This window comes from Psammomys obesus, unplaced genomic scaffold (genome assembly GCF_907164565.1).
Source record: "Psammomys obesus unplaced genomic scaffold, mPsaObe1.curated_primary_1811, whole genome shotgun sequence".
In the NCBI taxonomy this organism is placed as follows: Eukaryota; Metazoa; Chordata; class Mammalia; order Rodentia; family Muridae; genus Psammomys; species Psammomys obesus.
In genome coordinates, this window is record NW_026596240.1 from 12,799,433 (window position 1) to 12,825,608 (window position 26,176).

Here is a 26,176-nt window from a genome sequence, read left to right on the forward strand (position 1 = left end):
CACAAGTGAGCTGTTTTATTACAGAGCAACATCCTGGTAAATAACAGACTTTTAAACAAAATCAGTGTCAATTTGTGGGGGCTGTGAGCTCCTCCTGCTCCTCTGCCAGAGTGACAAGCCCCTTTAGTAGTGCCATAAACAAGAAAAAGCCAAATCTTTCAAAACGGCTTTCACAGTTTTGCATAGATGCCCTTATTTAGCCCAAAGGAAGGCATGAACAAGTTGGCAGATAAACTGCAAGAGGGACAGAAGGCCAGTGGTTGGATCGAGGCAGGCAGAGAGGTGTCTTCTCTTGCTCCCTAATTTTTGAGTTAGTTGCTTGGAGAGATTTGCTCATTTTAAGATTTATCATTTAAAAATGACTTATTTTCAAATAATAAGTTAAAAAATCCAACAGTCTCCCCTCAGGTTGACCTTTCCTATTGTGTCTTAAAAGCTTAACTCCACTGGGGGTGAGTACACGGAGCAGTCTGGGGGGAGGGGAGGGGAGGCTGTTGTAATTTACGTTAATTGGTTGATGTGTGGGTGTGCATGTGTATATGTGTGGGTGCACACATACCACAGCGCACAGCGGAGGTCGAGGTGACCTGGGGGAAGTCCGTGTCTGCTTCTAGCATGTGGCATCAGGAAGTGAACTTGGGCTGCCGGGCTTGGTGGCAAGTGCCTTCAGCCATCTTCCTGGATCATGATTGAAATTTATCGAAGGTCTGTGATGGTCACAATCCTGTCCTTGACAGTGACATGGCTGCAGTCCTGCAACAGGGAAAAAGGAAAAGCAAAGAAGTTGTGGAAAATCCTTTACAGCCCTTTAAAAAATGAGTCATTTCTATTTTATCTGAGTCTGTGTCGTACGACTGGCTTCAAATCCCCTAGGTAGCCAGGGTGGCCTCGGTCCTCCTGCTGCCACCTCCGAGCGTTGGTATCAGAGGGACACACTACTGTGCTCCGTTCACTAGTCCTGGGGATTGGAGCCAGAGTCTGGGGCCTGTGGAGAAAGCACCCTGCCAGCTGAGCTACCTCTCCAGCCCCAAACCTCTCATTTAAAATGCCTACTCAAGAGGTAGCCCAGAAAGACAAACACCAAATAGTCTCTTTGATTTGTGGATCTGAAATCTTTATATTTGAATATCAGAAGTCAGGGAAGCAGAAAGGGACCACAGCAGGGAGGGTGGCTAGGAGCTCTAGGGAGGGGAGCAGTTGGAGTCAGATGCTACAAAGGGGTTTAAGAGAATAATGGGGGCACAGGAAGAGAGGGAAGGAGAGATAACATGGTGCTAGAAAGCATAGGGAAACATTATTTTATAAGTTTACTTTAAACATACATAAAACATTCCAGCTATGGGAGCATACGTGCTTAATCCCAGCAAGAGGCAGGTGGGTTTCTGTGAGCTTAAGGCTTGTGGAAGAACACACGTCTCCCAGAACAGTAGGAGCTATTGTCACTGACCCTGGTCGCCTTCCGGAACCTGAAGGAAAGATCCCATGCTTTTGGACACAGGCCTTGGAGGATCTGAGCTGGAACTGACCTGCAAGTCTCCTTGCCGAGGACTGGCTCTCACACTATTGAAAGGTGTACGCAAGCTGCTAAGGAAGAGGAGCTATTGGATGTTCCCCCCCCCCCCGCAAAGCCTACAGACCACAACAATGACCAGACAAGAGCTCTACAGCGTGCAACAGGGGCGTTTTGTCTGGGGTGGGAGTGGGGTGGTGATTAACAGTTGCCTAGTTGGACTTACGGCCTTCTGCCGGGGAAGGAATTCGTACCTGGGACTCTAAACCTGGCCACGGCTGGAGAGGGCACAGACCTGAGAGACGAGCCTGCTACTGCCATTTCCCCAAACCTGTACAGTCTCTGACTGTGTTCTAAACACTTGCCCTTTTACCCACGGGTAAGCGTGGCTCTCACCCCACACCAACAAAGCTTCTTTTTGCAACAGATGGGGACTGTTACAGAGAGCTACAACTGATCAAATGCAGAAAACAAGTCACATATCTACAATGCAATCAGGAAACCTAAGGCTCAGAGAAATTCTCAGAAGATGGGACAAAAAGACTGTGCGAACCAGAGGCCCAGGGTGCCTGCTGTCAGGACAGACCCCTAGACTTGACAGGGAAAGCGCGTCCATGAAATAACAATACGGTTGCATGAACAAGACAAGCATGCTGACAACATCAGTTTGATATGCAAACATGGATGGGAGAAACCACCCCCCCCCCCCCCCCCCCCACCCAAAGGCTGCTTGAGGTCGCAGTCAGTTGGGAGAGTTTCCTCCGGGGATGAGCTCCTGTGTACATTGTCTAACCCCAGTGGTCAGCCGGGGACACATGTATATATGAGCAAAGCTAAATGGACTCAGCAGGCTGTATATACATGTGTGCATACGTGTGTTAACAGTTAAGGAGAACATGAATGGGGGAGGGACATCGGAGGGACTGGAGGGGAGGCAGGGGTGGGGTGATGGAGCTGCAGCACTCCTGTGAGGGTCTGAAGAAAATTAGTACATAAACGCTGGCTCAGGGTCAGTAATTCCTAGCCTGGAAGCCAGACCACGATGTCAGTGACAATTGCAGTCACTCCCATCAAGCTCTACTCATGCTCAGAGCAGCAGCTTCCTGTATACTTTCTAAAGTCAGTTGTTAAATATTTCTTAATTCACAAGAATTAGGTTTGCTCCAGTGTTGAGTCATTATATCATTCAGATAGCGAAGGCCACCTGCCACCACCTTGGTGGGGAGCGGGTTCTCACTTCAACATTAAAAAGCCTGTTTATTTATTGGACACAGGGTCTGGCTATAAAGCTCAGGCTGGCCTCAAACTGGAGATCCTCCTGGACAATGGTGTTCCAGGGCTATTTGATGGTGCTGTATTTATATCAATATCCTGACATCTAAACGTTATATCCCAAGATATATATACAGATATACATATGTGTATGTATATACACCTTTTGAGATAAGAGTCTGCCTATGTGGTCCTGGTCGTCCTAGAACACATAGTGTGGACCAGGCTGGCCTCTGCCTCCCGAAAACAAGAATTAAAGGCATATGTCAACCCTCCTGGCTCTGTTTGTTTATTTTAAGATTTATTTTCTTCCTCACATTCTGTTGAAAACTTTTACTGAATTTGATCCACAAGACTGAACATAAAGTTTAATTAAAAATTTGAAAAACAAGGAAGTTATATAAATCAATACTACATATACGTTAATGTATTATTCTATGAATGAAATACATTATCAAATGAAAATACATTATTCTATGAAGCTTATTTTTGTGCTTGGAAAAGTATAAAGTACAGCAACACAAACACATATGTGTACATACATACATAATAACCGTTCTGTCATACAAAACCGCCTTTCAGATCCCATAGTCCTAGCCTCCTGTGTCTCTCCACGCACAGGGCTCTGGTTCCTTTCTCTATGTTGCTTTTCTCTGAACCCAAAAGAGAAGTCCCAGCATATCACTGATCTGGGGCTGACTGACACAACTGACCTGATCAGCTAAACGTGTTATCAGGGACACAACCCCAGAGAAGACACTATTACCTAGGGAGGTGAGAATCGTATTTTCTAAGCAAAATCTGGGAATCAAATATGTTTAATTTACTTTCTTACATGGCTTTTCCTTTGCATTCAGACTACTGACTGGCAGTTAGTAACTGACACCGATGGAGAACAAAGTAACATTTAATAAGCAGATAATGCATTAGGTGCTTTGTTATTACTTTCTTTTCCAGTGGTGCTGGCGATTGAACCCAGGGCCTCAGGCATGCTGAGCACAGGTTCGCCTCTGGGCTACACCCACGCCTACCTATTTCCTCCCCTCAACGACCCTGCAAAGTAAGTTATTATTATCCCACATGTCAGATGACAGACCCAGGAAGGGCCAACAGCCTCACAGACACGAAGCCACTGGGCGACAGACTGAGAGCCCAACTACTTCCACAACTCCCTGCCTCCTGTGTCCATGCGTTTATGAACTCTGGGAAGGTGAGTGACAGGGCTGAAAGCAGGCGGGTCAGGCAGGACCATGCACTCATGAGCTTCGTGTGCTTGCAGGCTCCTACACAGATACTTACACAGAACAGAGGTGGGTCTCTGCCGTGGGGGTGAAAGCCTTTCTGCCGACAGGTTGAAATCTCTTGAAGGCCATAGTCGGTCAACTTAAAGAATCCAGTTCTGAAATAAGAAGGGGCACGCTGAGAGTCAAGCAAAGGCATTCCCTCCATCCTAACAGCCTGTCTTCGTGTCTCCCTCCCTGTGGGGCTTCAATAGGTATGACCCCTATAGACTAGTGTGTTTGAAGGCTTAGGTCATACGGAGTGGCACTACTCGGAGGTGAGGCCTTGTTGGAGTACGTGTGGCACTGTGGAGGCAAGCTTTGATGTCTCATATACTCAAGCTATGCCAAATATGGCCCACAGTCTCCTGCTGCTGCCTGTGTATCCAGATGCAGAACTCTCAGCTCCTCCTCTACCATGTCTGCCTGCAGGCTGCCACACTGAAACTGTAACCTGCCCCAGTTAAATGCTGCCCTTTATGAGAATTGCCATGGTCATGGTGTCTCTACACAGCAATAGAAAGCCTACCTAAGATACCCCCTTTCTCTTATACATACACATTTCAGGTGAATACATCGACTCAGTAGGGCATTTTGAGACAGCTTTCACAGTATACTGGCTAACAGATCTTCTCTTGGGGGTGGGTCATGGCTAAAGAATAATTTATCTGGTAACTATAAATAGGAATCAAACAGGAATTCTTTCTTTCTTTTTTAAGACTTAATTTACTCTGTATGAGTGCTTTGCCTAGATACCTAGCACACAGTGAGGTCCGAAGAGGGCATCGGAAGTCTTGGAACTGGAGTGACAGGAGATTGCAAGCTACCATGTGGGTGATGAAAATTGGACCCAGGCCCTCTGGAAAAACAAGTGCTCTAAACCACTGAGCCATCTCTCCAGTCTCCAAAGAGGAATACTTTAGTTGAAAATTAAAACTAGCTGGACACAGCAGCACATGCCTGTAATCCCAGTGCTCAGGGAGGCAGAGCCAGGAGGATCCTTGTAAGTTCAAGACCAGCCTGCTCTACAAAGTGAGTCTAGGACATCCAAGGTTACACAGAGAAACCCTGTCTTGAAAAACAAACAAAAACCAAAAGTGAAAAATTCCTTTGAGCAAAGCATCAACAGATTTAAGTAGGAATAACAAAAAAAAGGAGCAATGAACAATTAAGTCAGCTAAGAGTCTTCAGTCTGAGGAAGAGATAGGGAAATGGCAAGAACAGTCTCAAAGCCCCGTGGGCTAACATTAAGGGCACAAAAGTGAAGCTTGAAAAATGAAAAATAAAAAGGCTAGTTCATCACTATCTGCACATCAGCTCTGCCAGGAAATTCAGAGTAAACAGAACTTTTAGAGCAAAAAGAAATAACACTTGGAGATAGTGTATAGTGGAGGACTTCTTTAACCTTTACCTAAGGCTCTTGAGATCTTATGACTTTAAATCAAACAGTTCAAATTTCTTAGAAAACCAACATTATTAATATATCATTTAATGAGTAGATTGTGTTTACCAGAACATGAAGTGTAAAGGACACCTTTTAGAGCAGCCAATTAAGAGAGTTTACAAATTTTATTTTTTAAAAGGTCTTGGGGCTGGGGGATGGCTCAGTTGGTAAAATGCTTGACCTACAAACATGAGAACCCGAGACTGTATCCCCAGCATCTACAGAAAGAGCCTGATGGCATGCATCTAAATTCCTCAAGCTAGGGAGGCAGAGAGTGGTGGTTTGCAGCCAAACCATTCACCTCCAGGTTCAGCGAGAGACCCTGTGTCAAAAACAGTCAGGGAGGAAAGCTACAGAGGTAGGCACACACAGACACACACACACAGCATTCCACACCACACACACAGACACACACACACACACCACACACCACAGCTTTCCACACCACACACAGACACAGACAGACACACCACACACACACACACACACAGCATTCCACACCACACACACACACACACACACACACACACACACACACACACACAGACACCACACACAGCATTCCACACCACACACAGACACAGACAGACACACACCACACACACACACACACGCACCACAGCACACCACAGCACACCACACAGACAGACAGACACACACAGCACATGGTTGTTTCAACAGCAGAGAGGTTTTGCTCTTGAAGGCCCAGAGGCACACCCTAGGTACTCACTCCTGGAACCTGGGGGAGCAGACAATGGCTATGGACTCGGGGAGCATCATTTGGTAGGAGCAGTGGGTGTGCAGATCCACACTGGACAGAAAGGCCGTTTGGGTTGGGTGAGTCTGAAAGATGAAACAGATGAGGGAATTCCCAGTGACCCAGCTGCCATGCTGGTCCACTAAAGAAGGCAGGTCCAAGGAGCTTCCAACAGCTGGCCCCAAACCCTTCCCCAAGCACAGAGCTATTTGCAGCCATGAGAAAGACTTGACCCTCACAGTGAGTTCCTTCCCAGCACTGTAAACAAGTCTAACAGCAGTGTGAGCACTTCTCAAGGCCCTTCAAAGATCAAGAGATTTGTAAAACACTGTGCAGAGTGCCAGATCAGGTACTACATACTTGAAAATGGCTGGGGCAGATTGGAAACAGGATCTAACTGTAGCCCAGGCCATCCTGGAACTCACTATGTAACTCTGCCCAGCCTCCCAAGTCCTGTGATGCAGATGTGAGCCGCCAGGCCCAGTATAATCAGATTTTTAGGTGTTCTTTTCACACAAAGACCATAGCCAACCCAGCATTCAGTGTATACATGTCTCAAAACATGCCATACATCATATATAGGTTTGTATTATTTTTGTCAATTTTATGCCTTGAAATCATGGCATAGAATCAGTTTTGAGCTTTTAAAATTTTTTTTTTTTTTTTTATAAATTACAGTTTATTCACTTTGTATCCCAGCTGTAGCCCCCTCCCTCATCCCCTCCCAATACCACCCTACCTCCCTCATCAAGTCCACTGATAGGGGAGGTCCTCTTCCTCTTCCCTCTGATCCTAGCCTATCAGGTCTCATCAGGACTGACTGCATTATCTTTCTCTGTGGCCTGGTAAGGCTGCTCCCCCCTCATGGGGAGGTGATCAATGAGCCAGCCACTGAGTTCATGTCAGAGGCAGTCCCTGTTCCTATTACAATGGACACCCACTTGGATATTGAGCTGCTATGGGCTACATCTGTGCACGGGTTCTAGGTTATCTCCATGAATGGTCCTTGGTTGGAGTATCAGTCTCAGAAAAGACCCCTGGGCCCAGGTTTTTTGGTTCTGTTGCTCTCCTTGTGGAGCTCCTATCCCCTTCAGATCTTTCTATCTCCCCCTTATTTCATAAGATTCCCTGTACTCCGCCCAAAGTTTGGCTATAAGTCTGAGCATCTGCTTTGATACCCTGCTGGGTAGTCTTTTAGAGGCCCTCTGTGGTAGGCTCCTGTCCTGTTGCCTGTTTTCTCCCTCTTCCGACGTCTGTCCCATTTGCCTTTCTGAATGAGGATTGATCATCTTACCCAGGGTCCTCCTTCTTGCTTAGCTTCTTTAGGTGTACAGATTTTTATATGTCTAATATCCACTTATAAATGAGTATATACCATGTGTGTCTTTCTCCTTCTGTGATACCTCACTCAGGATGATCTTTTCTAGATCCCACCATTTGCCTGCAAATTTCATGATTTCCTTGTTTTCAACTGCTGAGTAGTATTCCATTGTGTAAATGTACCACAATTTATATATCCATCCTTCAGTTGAGGGACATCTGGGCTGTTTCCAGCTTCTGGCTATTACAAATAAAGCTGTTACGAACATGGTTGAGCAAATGTCCTTGTTGTATAATTTAGCATATTTTGGACATATGCCTAGGAGTGGTATAGCTGGATCTTGATGAAGCACTATTCCTAATTGTCTGAGAAAGCGAAAGATGGATTTCCAAAGTGGTTGTACGAGTTTACATTCTGACCAGCAATGGAGGAGGGTTCCCCTTTCTCCACATCCTCTCCAGCATGTGTTGTCACTTGAGATTTTTATCTTAGCCATTCTGATGGGTGTAAAGTGAAATCTCAGGGTTGTTTTGATTTGCATTTCCCTGATGACTAAGGAAGTTGAGCATTTTTTTAAGTGTTTTGCTGACATTCGATATTTCTCTATTGAGAATTCTCTGTTTAGCCTTGTACCCCATTTTTTAAAATAAATTACTTGGTTTGTTGCTATTTAACTTCTTGAGTTCTCTATATATTCTGGATATCAGCCCTCTGTCAGATATTGGGTTGGTGAAGATCTTTTCCCAGTCTGTAGGCTGTCATTTTGTTCTGATAGAATAAGCTTTTAAAAACTCTGAGAAATAACAGCAAGAAGGAAACCATGGAGATGTCTGAGGCTGAGGTCAGGTAAGAAGCAGATGGAGCTGAGGGAGAGAAAGAGCTGACCTTTGTATTTTCCTCTTGAAATGTAAAGATCTGAGATGACCTAGAGCCTACTTTTTTCATTAAAAATTAGATTGATACGTGTGTGAGTGTGTATGCATGTCTGCCTGTCCATGTCTTATACGCATGTCCAGCTCGGCCGGCAACTTGTGAGAGTCAGTTTTCTCTTTCCACCAGGTGGGCCCCGGAAACAACTCAGCTGAGGCGCCTGGCAGCAATGCTTTTACATGCTGAGCCATCTGGCCAGCCCTGTTCTGTTGTTTAAAATCTCAGATTATGAAGAAATGGTACAGCAATGTCATAGAGATAAAAGTAAGCCAAACTTTTATGTATGAGTTCCTAGCTGGGCCCTCACTTGGAAAGACTCGTTTCTTCATCCCTGCTTAGTTCTACCTGATGTCTCTAAACAGTAACATGTTTGGAACCTAAAGAGTGGAACTATATTGGAGCCTGTCCTCTCCTTTAGTTTCAATTTTCTTTTAAAAAAGTTCTATTTAAACAAAAATCGTTTTACTTATGTTTACGCGCACTCATGTTTGTGTGAACACATGCCGCTGTGTGTGCCGGGTCCTGGAGAGGCCAGAAGTGGGTGTCAGATCCTTTCAGAGTTTTAGGAGGCTGTGAGCTGCCCAGAGGGATCAGCCAGAGCTCTTAGCCACTGAGTTGTCTCTCCAGCTCCTCCTCCAGCTTCTAGCCCTCTTTGCCGCCCCCCACTCCCTGCACAGCCTCAGACCCTCACTCCAACCACACTGAGGTGAAGGCTGCCAGACAAGAGTGTCCACGACCCCACCAAACATCATTTCAGCCACTCCTGTGTCTTCAGCTCTCTGACTTCAGTCCTGACTCCAGGGCTGTGTGCTTTCTCCCTATGCAAATAGGAGGCTCCTAGTGCCCTTCTGTGGTGACCTCCTAAGTCACATTACCTTGCCCTGACTGCTCCCCCGCTCACTGCTCTCCAGGTGTAAAAACACACCAGACACCTGCATGTAAAAATTAGGCATCTTCCAATTGCATTTTAAGGTTAGCAGAGCAAAACAACAACTAGGGAGTCCCGCGTAGGAGGCGAACTCTAAAGGGAGGAAGGATGGAGGGAGCAAGAGGGGGCTTACTCTTGGAACTAGAAAGTAGGAGGGTGGGCGGGCCCCTGCTTCCTCAGTTAGGGAGGGTGTGCATGTCGATGTTGGCTTAGTGATTCAGGGAGCCGCACAGTGAGTCCACGGCCACTCACACAGCTTTTGGATAATGCAAACATGGTCAAGCCATTCCACCTCAGCAGGTGATCAGCCTGACAACCTAGCTCTGCCAAGAGCCACTTCATGTGTCTCCCCTCCCCCAGAGCTAGCTTCAAGACAGCAGCCTCTACCATCCCTGCAATCATGCCTTCATGCCTTCCTCTGTCTTGTTTTCTGGAGAGGGTTTTGCTCTGTATCCCAGGCTGGCCACAACTCATAACCCTCCTGTCTCACCCTGCTGAGTGCGGATTACAGGTGGGTGCCACCGCACCCAGCTTCCCGAGACTCTGAGACTCTAGGCTCCACCCCTCCACTGCAGCAGGGGGTTTCGCTGGGTTAGTATCAGTGAGCGCAGAACGGACGGATGCTAGCAGATCATGTGAGTTTTCTTCATGCTGGAGCGCCACACAGGCGAGCATCCCAGATTTCCTCATTCAGGGTCCCTGCTCTGTGGTGTCTGTATTTACACATTCCTCGGTCTACCCCATCCTGGCTTCCTTTCACCAGCCACTGCCTTTTCTGCTCCCTCAGTAGCTCATCTCCCTAGCTGCCAGCGAATAACTTTTCTTGCTTGCCAACCCTCCCCATGTTTGAGGCTGCCAAAGCCAGCTTGGTACAGAAGCCTCCCAGGTCACGCTTCTGCTTTGACCTTGCATCTTTTTCAGATGAAAACTATAAATTCCAGCCAAAGGACCACTCACTGCTGTAAGAGCACAGCATGTCTGTCCAGTGCTGACCCCTCTCCACGGAACTCTCCTTTGGCCCCTCCTTACAAATCACTGTAAGTCACCTCAGCTGTGGCCCCTCTTCCTCTGAAACCCACAGTGCCCTGTGGTCATCTGCTCAGGCACAATGTACTCTGCCTCATGTGAACAGGTGCTGAGGCATGACAGGACAAGCTTTCTACCCACCATCTTATCTCCTTGAGTGAAAAGCCAGTACAGATAAAGGTGGAAGAGCCAGAGAACACCCCCTGCATCAGCCCTTCCCTGTTTCTGAGACCAAGTGTGTAAGACCTCCCACACGAGAAATAAGCCACCCGATTGGAGCTCACACTTGTCACATGCCAAGAAAAGCAGCTTGCTCTGTGAATTCAAGGCCTTAAGAATGAGGGAAGCATTCAGAAGCGCTCTCTAGGGAAGGAACTGCATTTCTGGACGTCATCAGAAGCATGCACAGCACATGCGAACACTTGAAAACCGCATGCAAAGCCAAGTGCTGCTCCAGAAAGACAAAACGCAACCATCAGAATGAACTCCTGTGCCTTATTTAAAATACTTTCATTATGCAGCTTTTAGGTGCATAATCTCTATAGCATGTGTGCAAACATCCTAGGCAAGCTTCCTTTCACCACCTGGACTCAAGAAATAGCAGAACAGTCAAGAATTATTTTTAGTAACAAGATAATGTTTAGAAACCACGGGAAGCTCTCAGCAATACTCTGAGTCAAAACTGGAGCACCAGAAGTCGTGTGTGCAGAGACCATAGTTTGGCCAGGTTTTCCTCCGCTCAGAGAGCGGTACGGCGGTGTGCACCAAACAGAAGAGCCCAGCCCTCAGGGAGGCAGATTTGCTTACATGGATCCAGCCAAGGGTGAGGAGTCCAAGATCATCCTGCATAAAGAAAATTTCTTCTTCATTCTCTGTGTGACAATAATCAGGCCCACCATTTTGTCTGGGGATGAGAACATGCGTGATTGTGAATTCATTTCTCATCTGCAAAGGAGAAAACGACAGCAGTTGATAATTCCCTGGAGCTCTCTACCCCCTCTCACAGCAGAGGGAGGTGAAGCTGCTCCACCCTGAGCAGGGCTCCTCCTCCCCTGCTCCCTCCTCCCAGTGCTTCACGCCATAGAGCGTTCATGTGCTTTGCCTGGGTACTTGATAAGGCCACAGATGCTGAGACAAACCCCAGATCTGCCTCTTAGCACAGGCTAGGCCAATGGCATAGTCCTGGGGTCTTCCCGCAGCAGCCAGCGGGTCTGCTCAGGGATCTTGAGGTGTTCTGGAAACAGCCCCCTCCCTCTGCTGCCTGAAGCAGCTTCCCTGCTCCTGCCTCCTCATCTAAGGCCTGGGTGAGGTTTGTTTCACAACACTCACTGGTTTGTTTGGGAATGAGGAATGGGACCAAGCTCTCCCCTCAGTGGCCTCGCCTTCCTCACAGTTCCTACATCTCCTAGTGGACACACTGCTCAGAACTCTTCATCCCAGGGTGTCTTCCATCTCTGCAAAGGACTGCACGCTTTGTGGACACACACGAAGACCTTGGATGATTTGTATCCCCAGGCCTTCCTCTAAAGTGGAGCTCAGAACAGGACACAAAGGGAACTGGGTCCTCCTTCGCCTAGAATTAGCCCTTTCTCCCTTCCTCTCTTCCTTCTTTTCTCTTCCTCTTCCTTCTTTTTCTTTCTGTAGCTAATACTGGTCAGAACTCACTATTTACCATAGCTGACCTCAAACTTGGGGTAGGATTACAGGCATGATTAGGATTATACTCCTAACTAAGTATTATAGTGTGTGTGTGTGTGTGTGTGCACATGTGTGTAGCCCAGAGGAAAACCTTGTGTGTTGTTATTCACATTCAATTAATTTGCTTTCAAGGTGTGCGCTCTTATTGGCCTTGGACTTGTCATGTAGGCTGTGTGTCTGGCCTGTCAGCTTCAGGAGTCTGCATCTCTAGCTCTGCAGGGAGGAAGCCATGCACTCTCGGTAGGGGGACTGGTACAGAGTCGGACCTCAGACACTCAGCCCGAGAGCCACAGGAATCCACAGAGGAAGCAGTCCCTCTTCAGGAAAGGCACACTCCCTTACCAATTTTCCACAGAGGACTCCACAAGTTTCAATGCCTTTGGCAGTATTGGTACTGGCAAGCTGGAGAAATTCTGGGCACAGATTGCGGGGCACCACGATGTGGCGCAGGCCTTCAATGGTGGGAACTGAAATGGACAAGAGGGAAAAGTCTGAGGCCACAGGGCCAGGGGTCCCTGAGCAGAACTCAGAGCTGGTAGCCTGACTCCAGCTATGACTGTAGCTGGTAAACTGGGCCCAGCAAAGCCATATGACAGGATTCTGGACTTGGTTGGGACCAGTCACCTGTCTCCTGCTTATTTCTCCCTTCTGAATAGTGCTAGCTTATTCCTGTCTCTCTGCTGTGTTTTGTAAATGTAGATTACTGACTGAGCAACTGCACAGCTGGAGAAGGCTGACTACCTCATCGAGAGCTAATTTAGGTGGAACTTTGAATTCTTGTGTTATGATCCTGATCCTTCAGGAGGAGGGTGTTTTTTGGAAAGATTTATTTACTTATTATTTATATATGTATACAGTGCTCTGCCTGCATGTGCACCTGTGCGACAGAAGAGGGCACCAGATCTCATTACAGATGGTTGTGAGCCACCATGTGGTTTCTGGGAATTGAACTCAGGACCTTTGGAAGAGTAGCCAGTGCTCTTAACCTCTAAGCCATCTCTCCAGCTCCAAGAAAAGGAGGTATTAACCATTCAAGGTAAGATAAGGATCATCTACTATTTTTTAAAAGTGAGGTATGACCACTGTGATCCCCATTCTCAGAATCTTGTGGCAGGGGAATCACAAGTTCAGGCTATACATCGAGAGTCAGAAAAAAAAAGACAGACAGACAGACAGACATTGAGGAGATGATGGCTTCATGGGTACAGAGACTGCTACATAAGCATCAGGACCGGAGCTCAGATCCCCAGGAGCCACATAGAACACAGGTACAGTAGGGCCTGTCTACAAGCCCTGTTGGGAAGAGGAGAGCTGGGAACAGAAGGCTCACCAGAAGCTCGTGGCAGACAACAAAGAGGCCCTTTTCCAAACAAGGTGGAAGCCGAGGACTGACACTCAAGCTTGTCCTCTGATCACCCGGTGTGCTTGAGGGACACCCACTAGAAAGAAGTCAAGCTCCCCACTAAGAAAACAGTTTTGTCCCCTAGGAAGAACAGTTGATGGGTTTAAGGCTTGGCTCACACTTCCAGCCAGTGCAGGGATCACTCAGTCCACTCTCGGAAAGCATGTCTCATCCCACAGGAAACACAAAAGGAGAACAACTCAAGGCCTGGAGTGCAGGAAGTTAGAATACAGTAACTGACAAATGAGGGCACCATCAGAAATCAATCTGACTGACTGAATGCAGAGGAGAAGCTTCAAGGAAAGCAGGGGAGCAGGAAGCCAAATCTAGACAGAAGATAACAGACCTGTGGCTAAGATGTTAGCAAGTGTTCCTCGGGCTGGGCGAGGTGATCTCAGCACTCAGGGAGGCAGAGGCAGGTGGATCGCTGTGAGTTTGAGGCCAGCCTCATCTACAAATGAGTCTAGGATAACCAAGGCTACACAGAGAAACCCTTTCTCAAAAAATAAAACAAACAAACAAACAAAAAAAAAGAGCGTAGGCTGTGCAGGGAGAGAAGGCTGTAGAGGGAATGAGGGAGGAGGTCTGGAGGCCAATCTTCCCTTTTACAGGCATTTGAAGATGGGACACTTGGGCTTACCAATGAACCAAGTAACTACGTGCGAGGCACAGCACTCACACTGACCAAGCCCTTTACAGATGAGGGACACCTCCAGGTCAGGATGACTCGCTGGCCTTTTTAAAAAGCCAGCCCTGCTGTGCACGTGGCCCTAAACATTTTAAAACTGCTTCTGGGAAGAGCCACCTGTGATCACCACTTCAAGAACCCTTCACCTTTCTGTAGAACCCTTAAAAGTCGAGGGTCGACTTCCAGGAAGTCTTTAGAAAACTAATACTCAAGTTCAAGGCCATTTTCAACAAGACAGTCAGGGTGGCAAGACAGAAAAAGACAGTGCTATCACATGAGGGTCTGTTGACAGAGCCAAGTACGCGGGACCATGGAGGCCAGAGAGACGGAAGAAGGCATCAGTAACTAAGGGACTCACCATTTTCTATGATGCTCAGTGCTCCAGGTTTCAGGGACCTGTCCACCACAGGTGGCTTAGCTGGTCTCACGGTTGTGCTACAGTCTGAAGTTTGAGTGGGTGAGAAAGGTGAAATGGGGACCATGTCTACACAAGGCTTTTCCAGATCAGGTAGCAGAGGCCCGCATGGGCCAGGGTCTACCTTTCCGAACTCTTGAACAATTTTTAGCCGCTCTTTTTCCAGTTCCTGCTTCTGGATCATCTCCTCAAAGGCATGAAATTGTTCCTGCTCTAGCTGCTTCTGCTTCTGCTGGGCAACCCTCTGTCTTTCTTTTTCCAACTCTTGCTGGATGGCGGTATTTCGGGCAAGTTCCTCTTCTTCCTTTTTCTACAGAGAAAGAAAAGGTTAATACATAACTCTCAGAAGAAGAGCTTTCCCACACAGAGATGTCCAAAGCACAGTTTTACTCTGGCCTCATTTCCTGATCCAGAATTCATGCTTCACTAGACCTGTCTAAAGCCATGGGGGACCGTCACAATCCCATTCTATCAGGCCACCATGAAGCTATTTTCAAGGACAGCTCAAGTTCCTATCTTCAGGGTACCTTGGTGTGAAAGCCAGTGTCCATTGCCAACCTGACAGACTCTAGAATCACCTTGGGAACAGGGCTATGGGTATGTCTGTAGGGGCTCATCTTCATCATATGACCTCATATAGGAAGACCCAACTTGAATGTAGCAGATGGGACCATTCCCTGTGCGGGGGTGGATCCTGGAGTGTATAAAAAGGGGAAAGGGAGCTGAGCACCAGTGTGCAAGCATTCATGCTGTCTCTTTCATTTTCTAATTTAAAAATATCACATTTACTTATATGTTTGCTAGAGGGAGGACATGCGCCCAGGCTCACGTGTGGGTAAGGGGCAGCCTGTGGAAGGCAGGTCTCTGCTTCTACATGTAGGGCTAGGGACTGACCTCAGGCCATCCGCCTTGGAGGCATCTACTAGCTGAGCCACCTCACCAGCCCCTCCCTGGTTCTTATCTGTGGATGCAATTCGGCGAGCTGCGTTAAGCTCTAGCTGCCTTGACCTTCCCACTGCTATGAGCTGCATCTTGAACTGTGAGTTAAAATACAAACTTTCTCCCTTCAGTTTGTTTTTTTGGGGGTACTTTAGCATGGTGATACGGAAGTAACTAAAGCACTTGGTACTTTACCACACTTTATTTTTTACTTTAAATCATGATACACCTTAAGTTCTGTCCCACATAACCTGAACCTATATCTGATATATCTGTATCTCAGCTAAATCTATATAAAATGATTGGTATCCCAAGCAAGGCTATAAAACAAAACTCAAACTTAGACCTTCCATGTTGGGGGACTCCAAAACTTTTCTATTGGTTACTGAAATACAGTGACATTTAAACTAAAAAATATCGATTAACAAACCCCTTCCACTTAATGTCTTAAGAATCTATGGCTCCGAGCTATTAATCCCTCCTGATTGTCAGCAGGAGACAGCTACACATTAGGGTGTAGATACCCCTGCAATTGTGTGTTCCTGCCCAAAAGGGAACACTGCAGGGCCGTGGGTATTTCTGCACAAGCTGAAACTAACTATTCTAAACAAGACCCACTGCATACCACTGGGAAGATCAGCGACTACACAAAGCTTTGGGGATAAGCCCATGACCTAAACTTTCCACACCCAAGATCTGAAACACTTTATGCTCAGTTGGTAATGTTCACTGTGGTCAGGTCTCTTGCTGTAGGTATGGCAGAGAGGTCACAGGGGTCTGTCCTCTTGGACACAGAGGCCAAATCTGTTAGATTCTCTCACATCACCACTGGTTGGTGACTGGCCTTTGAGCCCCCAAAACAAACTAGACCATTACTAACCGCAGACTCTATTTGCTGCGGCACTTCGCAGACCTGGGGCTGTCTAAGAGCACATACACTGTCCTTGTCTCTACTCTGCTCACACCAACCTTTTGTTCTTTATACTGCTCATATTCTTTTGTGTATCTTTTCAAGAGTTCAGCCTTCAGTTCTTCTGCTTTAGGGAAAGCAATGTTCTTTAATTTCTGAAATACAAAACCGAACCTAAGAATCAGAATGTTCCAATGTCAGCTAAGGAAGAGAGAAAAAAGATGAGGTGACAGGCAGCTCAGCCTCCATATGGGTTCCCAAGTAAGGAGAGCAGAGACTGCCTCTGTCATGAACTCGGTTGACTGCTCTTTGATTACTCTCCCCACCTACACCCCCAGCGATGCAGCCTTGCCAGGCCACAGAGGAAGAGGATCCAGGCAGTCCTGGTGAGACTTAATAAGCTATGTGCAGATGGCAGAGGAGGAGAACTTTTCCTTTCAGTGGACTAGGGGAAGGGAATAGGGGAGAAGAGGAAGGGAGGGTAAGACTGGGAGGAGTTGAGGGAGGGGGCTTCACTCGGGATATATAATGAATAAATTGTGTAAAAAATAAAATAAAAAGAGTGGCAGCAGCCAGGCACCATGGCTTATGCCTGTAATGCCAGCATCTTGGGAGGCAGAGGCAGGCAGATCTCTGGGTTCAAGGCCAGCCTGGTCTACAAAGCAAGTCCAGGACAGCCAAGGCTACACAGAGAAACTGTCTTGGGGAAAAAAAAATAGTGACGGCAGTGTCTTACACAGGACTTGAACTCCTCCACCCTGCCATCCCACTACTCTGTCCCGTGCTGCAGAGGCAGCCCAGTTCTTCCTGGCTCTGATGGGCAGACAATACTCCGAGGCTGCATGTCAGTCACTCTGCGCTGCTCTGGAGCCTAGAGATGGACACCAGTGAAAACAAGGACCCACCTTGACCGCGTCTTTCTTCTCAGTAACGATAACTGATTTGTTGTAGTCTCGATGTTTTGGAAGTTTTTCAATGAACAGCCTAAGGAAATAGACCAGAATGACTAGGATACACAGAAAATGTCGCATGTCTTCTGAGATGGGTGCTGGGGAGTGAGGCCAGGCGTAGCACACTGGCCCTGTTCCCAGACAGAGGTCCCGCTCTCCTCTCCCCATGCAGGGAGATTCCTACATGAAAAAGGACAGCGGCAGGTGGATGACATGACTGAGCAGGTGAAGGTGCCTGCAGCCAAGGCTGGGAACCAGAGTTTAACCTCTATACTCACACGCTGGAACAGGACAACGGATTCATCCAAGTGGTTTACCAACCTCCATGGGCGCCACACCGCAGGTGCTCCCACCCCGCCCAAGAAAATGAAAATTTAAACTATTGGCCAAGAAGGATGTAGCATCCGCTGATGCCCATAATTACAGCTCTGAAGAGACAAAGCTAGTTTTAAACTAGACTGTAAGAATGTTTCAAAACAGAGAAGAAAAGCTCCCCCCAAATCGCAAGCCAAATGTAAAGAAAGCCTGTCCGATGCCCGGATTGTAATTCTAAAGAAAAAGGTCTTTCCCTTGTGGTGTGACAGAAAGGGCCTCTGTCATAAAACCTCCCTCATTCTGTGATGGCTAATCTTGGTCGCCTACCTGGCACCCCTGGGAAGAGGGAAGCTCAGCTGAGGAACTGCCCCTGGGCCTACCTGCACCATGTCGATGCTAATTGATGGAGGAGGCACAGTCCACCGGGAGCATGCTTTCCCCAGGCAGGCGGGCCCAGACTGGATAGAGGAGGCAGCGAGGCCGGCCAGGAAGCAGTACTTCTCTGTGCCTTCCCCCACATCCCCACCTCGGCCTCCCATACTAGTTAAGTCCTTTTCTCCCAATCGCTTTTGGTCAGAGTGGCTTGTCAGAGCAACCGAGATGCTAACCAGAACTGAGGCGAAGGGAAAACCATGACTATTATTGCTCCTGCGACCTTGTCCTCTACAAGTTTCTCCTGGGACTCATAATCCTCCAGAGAAGACTATTTTGCACCAAATCAAGTATGGGAACGTTTCCAGGCATGTGCAGCCTGTGGCCCACAGGCAGATACAACTAAGTGTAACTACGAAGGCAGCTCAACACGAAATCATAAACTTATTTAACGATAAAGTGCACAAGCCAACAGTGACAAGAGAGCTCTGTGGGTAAAATCCCATGCTGCACAGTCTGCAGAGCCTAGCCCAGTCATCCAGAGAAGGAAATGACTCTCGAAAGCTGTCCTCTGGCCTCCGCACATGCACACGACAAGCTCCCCACACACCTCCCTGCAGTACTACCATTAAATATAATAGTAGTAGCAATAATAGATTAATTAAAAGACTGTGCCCCCAGCCAACCTGTGCCATGTACTCATATAGTTATGGTCAGTAGCAGGCACAGGAACAAAAGGTGGGGACGAGAATCATTGTGGAGATCTAACACCAGGCTGGAAACTTCCTAGGGGTAACACAGCACAGCAGTGGCCCAGATGGATGCATTTGTCTGGGGTTACATCTGGTTGCAGACTAGAGAAAGCAAATACATCCAAACAAAGACACATCAGCAAACACACAAAACCCACCCGACAGAACAACAGAAAAGGAGGAAAGGGACAAGCAGTAAGTACATAGAAGCATGGCGCTCAGCTTCACCGCTGATGAAGGCAATAGGAAAGGTGAGATAGCAGTTTTGCCATCAGATTGGCAAAGGCCTCAAGGTAGGTTGTGCGCAGGCGTAGGAAAATGCGTGTTCTCATGTGTTAGCAAGACAGTAAACAGATCTAACTTTTTTCTTATTGGAAAGAAGAGATGGGAGACAATTATTCAAAACTTAAGATGCACATATCCACAAAACTCCCAGTTTGGTCTCAAGGAATTTATCACAGAGATCAACATAACAACATATATGCATGCACCGAGATTATACATACAAGGAGATTCAATACGGACTTACAAAAGCTGGGGAAACGACAATGTCCATCAAGGCACGCTAGCTGAATAAATCATTACATATCCAAATTAAAATAATGTTATCAATCACTCATTCATTCAAAAACTATCTACTGGGCATCTCTATAAAGTGCCATGGGCTCTGAAGGCTAGGGATATCCTAAATTATCTACTCAAACCTTTCCCTCATTTATGGGGCACCCATTACAATGGAGAACAGACATTTTAAAAAGTATGCCAAATATCCCAGAAACAGAAAGACACAAATGGTATATACCCAGTTATAAGTGGATATTAGACATATAATATAGGACAATCATACTAAAATCTATACAACTAAAGAAGCTAAGCAGGAAGGAGGACCCTGGGTAAGATGATCAATCCTCATTCAGAAAGGCAAATGGGATAGACCTCAGAAGATGGAGAAAACAGGGAACAAGACAGGAGCATACCGCAGAGGGCCTCTGAAAGACTCTACCCAGCAGGGTATCAAAGCAAATGCTCAGACTCACTGCCAAATTTTGGGTAGAGAAATAAGGGGGAGATAGAAAGACCTGGAAGGGACTGGAGCACCACAAGGAGAGCAACAGAACCAAGAAATCTGGGCCCAGGGGTCTTTTCTGAGACTGATACTCCAGCCAAGGACCATTCATAGAGATAACCTAGAACCCCTGCACAGATGTAGCCCATGGCAGTTCAGTATCCAAGTGGGTGTCCATTGTAATAGGAACAGGGACTGCCTCTGACATGAACTCAGTGGATGGCTCATTGATCACCTCTCCCTGGGGGGGAAGGGGAAGCATCCTTACCAGGCCATAGAGGAAGACAATGCAGGCAGTCCTGATGAGACCTGATAGGCTAGGGACAGAGGGAAGGGGAGGAGGAGCTCCCCTATCAGTGGACTAGGGGAGTGGGAAGGTAGGAGAAGAGGGAGGGAGAGTAGGATTGGGAGGGAACGAGGGAGAGGGCTACAGCTAGGATACAAAGTGAATAAATTGTAATAAAAAAATTTTAAAGTATGCCAAAAAACAAAACAAAACAAAAAAGTAGTACTTTTATGGCTGGAGAGATGGCTGAAAGGTTAAGAGCACCGGCAGGTCTTCCGAGGACTGAGCTCAATTCCTAGCACTCACATGGAAGTTCATAGCAATCTCTAACTCCAGGCCCATGGGATCTGACACCCTCTTCTGGCCTCCTCGGATGCCAGGCATATATGTGGTACACAGACATACAGCAGATAAAACACCTTACACACATAACATAAATACATAAACTAAATTGAGAAGAAAAGGAGTCAGTGGAAGGAAGCTCATCATTAGTGGGCAGGAGGTGGTGACTAGAGCACGGGGTTTGAGGTGGGGTAAAGGGAAGCAAAGGAGATGCCGTCTTGTGATGAGTGGGGGCTGGAAGAGAGTTGGCTATGAAGAGATCCAGGAGACGTTCGGGTGGATGGACAAGGCTCCATGTGTCCCCACGTGGAGATACAGTATCACTAAGAGAACAAGCTCAGAACAGAAAACAGACTGCAGCTGATGTGTGCGTTAAGGGCAAAGGTGCATGGGTGTGTGGAAAAGCTACCTTGTAGGAGCACGTCCATAGGAGGCGCTGTATGTGCCGGTGGGTTCGCTATTATTCCTCTGTGTGTGCCTGTGTCAGGGGGTGCCTGAGCACACGTGTGGAGGTCAGATGACAGCCTGCGGAGGCCGTTCTCTCCTTCTACTTCCAGGGGTTGGAACCAGACTAGCATGTCGAGTGCTTTGCCACTGAGACATCTCACCAGCCCGCCACTAAAAAAAATTTAACTTGAATTCCTCCCTTCTAATGTTTGAGGAAAAATTACCATGAAAAGTATTTTTGTATGAAAATAATTCATTCAAAAAGTCGAGCAGTCAGTCAATAAAAGGGTGTGCTCAGGACCCTCATCTCATGTGCTCTGGTTTCTGCAGTTAATCATGGAAGTGGGCCTGAGCACAGGAGACCTCCTTTGGTCTATAAACCCTAATCCCAGGAAATGCCTTCAATACAGGCGATGGTTCATTTGCAGAAAGAGGACTTGTGTTAAGCTCACACAGGGCAGCCGACCCGTACTGCTTGAGTATTCTAAGTCCCTTCTGTGCAGCCTTCTGATGCCCATAAAAAGCTGTGAAAGAACCCACGGCCTGGCTTATTGTCTGTGCTCATCATGAAAGTATGCACAGAAGTTCTTTCTTCTATACTGGGGTCTGCAAAAGGCAACACATTCCTTCAGCAGGGAAACTACTACCGAGGGGGTGGTATGCCTGAGATCACTAAGATGCCTGGACGTCTCTGGGAGGAAGGACAGACATGCCTTTTAAATCCTAAACTAAAGCACCCATGAAAGGCCCAGAGCAAGATTCTTAAGAGTGAGGAGGCAGAAGGGTGGTGAGGTAGAGGTCTACTCCACCCCCCACTGTAGTCGTTGGCAGAATGAGCCAATGGTGTGAACTGGCAGGACATTCCAAGTGGACGCCAGTCTGAAACTCACGGGGCTAACTCTCTGCAGCCACCATTTGTCACTTCCCAGCCTCGGAATCAGGAGAGCAGTGAAGGCAGCTGCATCCACCGCTTCAAGCCTAGTCAACCCAGTGCACTCTCAAATTAAGTCCCAAATCCAACAAATCAAGCAAATGATACACAACCCCCCCCGGCCCCCACCGTAACTCTGTCCCAGGCCTAGCTCACCATGTACAGGGACAGACATCGCACCCCATTTCAGTCTCAGAACTAACACTGGTATTTGTCATTCAGGGTAACACCAGGTCACATAAAAAAGACAGAACCAATTTCTTAATCATCCATTCATATTATTATAGTTGTTGTTGTTGGTGCTGGGGACCAGACCCAGGGTTTTCCATATTCTACACAAATTCTGCATCACTGAGCTGCATATTAAGAGTCCTCAGGGACTCCTAATAGCATTAATACATTTGATTCTATTTCTTAGGAGCTTATTATACTTAATGCTTTCTATTGCACCACTATCCTCCTTTTTTTTACAAGATCTTTTCTCTAAGAAACAACAAAAAAAACCATGCTCTAGAATTTCTGTATTCTAAAATACAGAGATGCATACTCACACTTATCTTCATTCAGTGACTTCCTCATGATTCTGTTTTGTATATTACCCAAGTTTCTATAAAGAAAAGTTTCTAAGCCATGTGTGGTGGGGAACACCTTTAATCCTAGCATTCAGGGGCAGGAATCTCTGAGTTTAAGGGCAGCCTGGTCTACACAGTGAGTTCCAGGAGAGTAAGGGCTACACGTAGGGAGACCCTGTCTCAAGGAACAAATCAAAAAACCAAGACAGAACAAAACAAAAAAATCAAAAATCAAAACACTCAAAAACCCAAAACAATCCTCCCCCTACTCCCACCATAAAAAAAAAAAATCCAACCTGTCTACACCAGGGTTTGGCAAAGTAAAACTAGTCGGCCAAATCCAGCTAGCCATCTTTTCTTGTAAACAAACAAAAACAACCTGGAAAAACCCAGACACTGGGGTTTGCCAGAGCTAGTGGAGGGGCGCTGCTGGCACCTAGTGGGCACAAGCCAGGGATGCTGCTAACCCCCTCCAACACTCAGGTCAGTCACAGAGCCAAGCAGCATTCCCTACTGTGCCAGACACCCAGCATAAGACTGACAGGAAACTTGGTGTGTTGCGACTGATGTACTGATAGGAAACTCAGTGTGACAGGACTGGTGTGTGTGTGTCTGTCTGGGGGACCCAGGGGGAACTGCTAAGTCAGTGTCTCTTTTGGGGGGAGGGATAGTGGGGGAGATTTACTAAGATCTCTAGAGAATGCCTTCTGCAAGTCTAAACGGAAACCTGAAACAGGAGCTGCAAAACCTCGGAGGTGTCACCATAAACCGAAGCCCAAGCTCATCCTTAACCCTGAGGGTGCTCCTTTGCAGAATTGAACTGGATGGGGATGTGCCTACTCAGTGCACACCGCCCTGTGCAGATGGAGGAAGTCATGCCAGGGAAACCTCTCTTGAACCCAAGTTCCTTTGAGTCAGTCAAATCTTTAGGTCCTACTGTACTAAACTTAAGACTTCTTCCTCAACCACACAGCACTCACCACTGGGGCATTAGGACTTGTTCCCTGGCAACAGCCTTGAAATCATGTATTTATTCTGCCTACTCAGAAGAATGAACAGCTCAGGAAAGGTCTGACTGTGATGGGTCATCCGGCGACTATGTGACTACAGTGACAGCTATGGCATGAGTTCCGGAATCTAGGCTCCCACACACCAGCAGTGGTCCTGAAACCGGCTGCCTAAGCATAGAAAGGGCAGTCAAAACACACACCAATACAGATACACTTGGCCAACTTTTTTATCTAACAGCTGGGACATGGTGGCACAGACTGAAAACTTATTTGACTCAGGAAATTGCTTAGTCAAATAATACCACCTTCGGTGCTTGTGCCTTTGGATGGCAAGAACAATTCACGTGTGGAAGTTGCCTGGAACCTGATTAACGGCTGACATTGTCAAGGTCCCTACTGTTGGCAACTGTGAGAGTCACAGATGAGCACAAAATACAAGGGGTGCCAGTCACAGGAGTGGAAAGGAGAACTGTGGGTGTCTTACGTGATGTACTTATTGTAGAGGATAAAGGCATGTTCAATGTTGCCTTCTTCAGAGTAAATGGATGCCATGCGGATGATCTCAACGCCAGAACGAAAGTATCGGCGAGGTGGAATGTCTTCATTTAATTCAACAGCACTCCCAAGTTGGGACAGAATCCTCACCCGGTCTTGGGGTGGGAGGCTCACATCTCCATGGTCAGACATTGGCCCAATAAGGTCTGGGACAGAAAAGAGAAAACAGGTAACATCAAAGCCAAGGCTATATCTTCCAGAGTGGTCTAGTACTGGATGAGTGTATCACAAATCTTTCAAAAAAGAGCGAGGCATGGCTGAGCACATCTCTAATACCAGCACTTGATGAACAGAGGCAGGTAGATCTCTGATTTCAAGGCCAGTCTAGTCTGCATATCGAGTTCCAGGACAGACAAGGCTACAGAGACAGACCCTGTCTCAAAACAAAAATAAAACGCAAAACAAATAAAAAATGAGCAAACAAAATAGATATAGTGGTTCTGATCAATAAATTATCCCTCCTATCCACAAGAACACCCCAATCTTGATTTGAGGACTGAAAGGTTTAAAAAACAAATAAGTCCTTGTCCCACAATTTGATGCTACAAAGAATATAGGCCCCTTTGGATTGGTACCATTGTGCCCTTAGTCACTCTTCATCAGTAGGAGGCCCACCTAGAGCACTGTAGCTGTAAGAAAGCATCTTCTACTTGTTCTGTTTCTCTATCCAGATACCTACTTCTGTTTACCCATACCTTGAAGAGTGTTTTCAGTGAGCCCCCGTGAAGACGGCCGGTTAATTCATGCTGACCACTGCATTTTACCAGAGTATAAGTTGATTTTATCAGGATACACTTCCTCAGTGTTCAAACAAGGTGTGTGTGTGTGTTGGGGGGCGGTGCTTTCTAGGGTGAAGGATCCCAACTCTGCTCACTAAACCACCATTCCATTCAGTCCATCACATTTGCCATTTCCAGGGCCCGGAAGTCAGTGCTGGGAAGCATCAATGTATACTTGTCTCCACAAGCCAAGCAGGGCTTGAACAGCAAAGCGACAGGTGGGGTAGGGCACTCCTGGAGTTCCTACTCATTGGAACCCAAACTCCAGCGAGTTTACATTCTTCCTAGACTGTCGCTTCTGTTAGACCGCGGCTCCAATGACGCCATCATCCCACATAATCCGGAGTGGAATGGGGGTTGTCTGTGTCACTGGCTAACAGCACACCCCAGCCAGCCAATTTAAGGATACTCTCATCGTGGGTTGTTTTTCCCATCTCTGTACCTTATTCCTCAGTCAGAATTTCCATCTGCCAGGAAACCGCAAATCACACTCTCGTTCGTTCAACCTTTGCTTTTCTGAGTTCTACTCACCTGTCCTCAAAGATCACTTTCTCTAGGCCAATTCTACTCCAGCTCTCAACCCTTGGGTGGCATTTCCTCCATGAAGTTTCCTCACTCCGTCTTGTCTAGCTGCTAGGAATGTGGGGGCATTGCGTGTGTAAAACACACCCTCCTGTCAAACCTGCCCAAGTCCCTAACTGCTGAACTGGGCGGGGCCCAGCAGAGCTCACTGGAATGGGGCGCTGGGCATCTCGGCACCTCTCCGGAGAGGCGCGTGTGGGTACGGAAGCCGTCGAGTGGCCCGGGACAACACGGGGTTCAGTAACCCCACAGAGGAAAGGCAGTGTCCACAAAGAAGGGGGGAGGACTATGGCAAGAGGGGCTCTGGAGGACTCGAAGGGAAACTGCAGAGGCAAAGGGGCGAGTGCATCGGAGAGGGATCCAGCAGAAATCGCCTGCAGCGCCCTTCCAAAGGCACTCAGTCAGGTTTCTCGAAAATGAAGGAGTACTGAGTCAGGGCCTGGCCCGTCAGGAGCCAGCCCTGGGGACAGGGCCATCCTGGAGCTCGCGCGCGGCGGGCCGGGACCAGGGACACGGGCCCCACAACGCACAGCCTCTCCCCGCGGGGTCCCACCGCGCCAGCACCCCCCGTCCCGCAGCATTCCCCGGACCCTTCCCACCTTTCGTGGAGGATGACGATCGGAGCTTCCGGAAACGTCACCTCCGATGACACGCCCACTCGCGCCACTTCTTCAGCGGCGTTCCAAGGATTTAGGAC

At 47.5% G+C, this 26,176-nt stretch overlaps 1 protein-coding gene across 2 annotated transcripts; it reads right to left on the reverse strand.

The window, feature by feature from the left end:
* Stambp (STAM binding protein) lies at nucleotides 1–26,151 on the reverse strand. Of its 2 annotated transcripts, none has more exons than XM_055596481.1 (10): nucleotides 26,079–26,151; nucleotides 24,048–24,264; nucleotides 17,426–17,504; nucleotides 16,580–16,675; nucleotides 14,615–14,981; nucleotides 12,509–12,633; nucleotides 11,276–11,413; nucleotides 6,237–6,349; nucleotides 4,082–4,181; nucleotides 1–753 (listed from the first exon to the last, which is right to left on the reverse strand). In XM_055596481.1, exons 2-10 carry the CDS (start codon nucleotides 24,248–24,250, stop codon nucleotides 697–699), a joined length of 1,278 nt encoding a protein of 425 aa, XP_055452456.1. In that variant the 5' UTR covers nucleotides 24,251–24,264; nucleotides 26,079–26,151; the 3' UTR covers nucleotides 1–696. The 2 variants fall into 2 exon arrangements, with proteins under 2 accessions (XP_055452456.1, XP_055452457.1); XM_055596482.1 differs by lacking the exon at nucleotides 26,079–26,151 and adding an exon at nucleotides 25,429–26,024.
* Nucleotides 26,152–26,176: the final 25 nt, after the last annotated feature.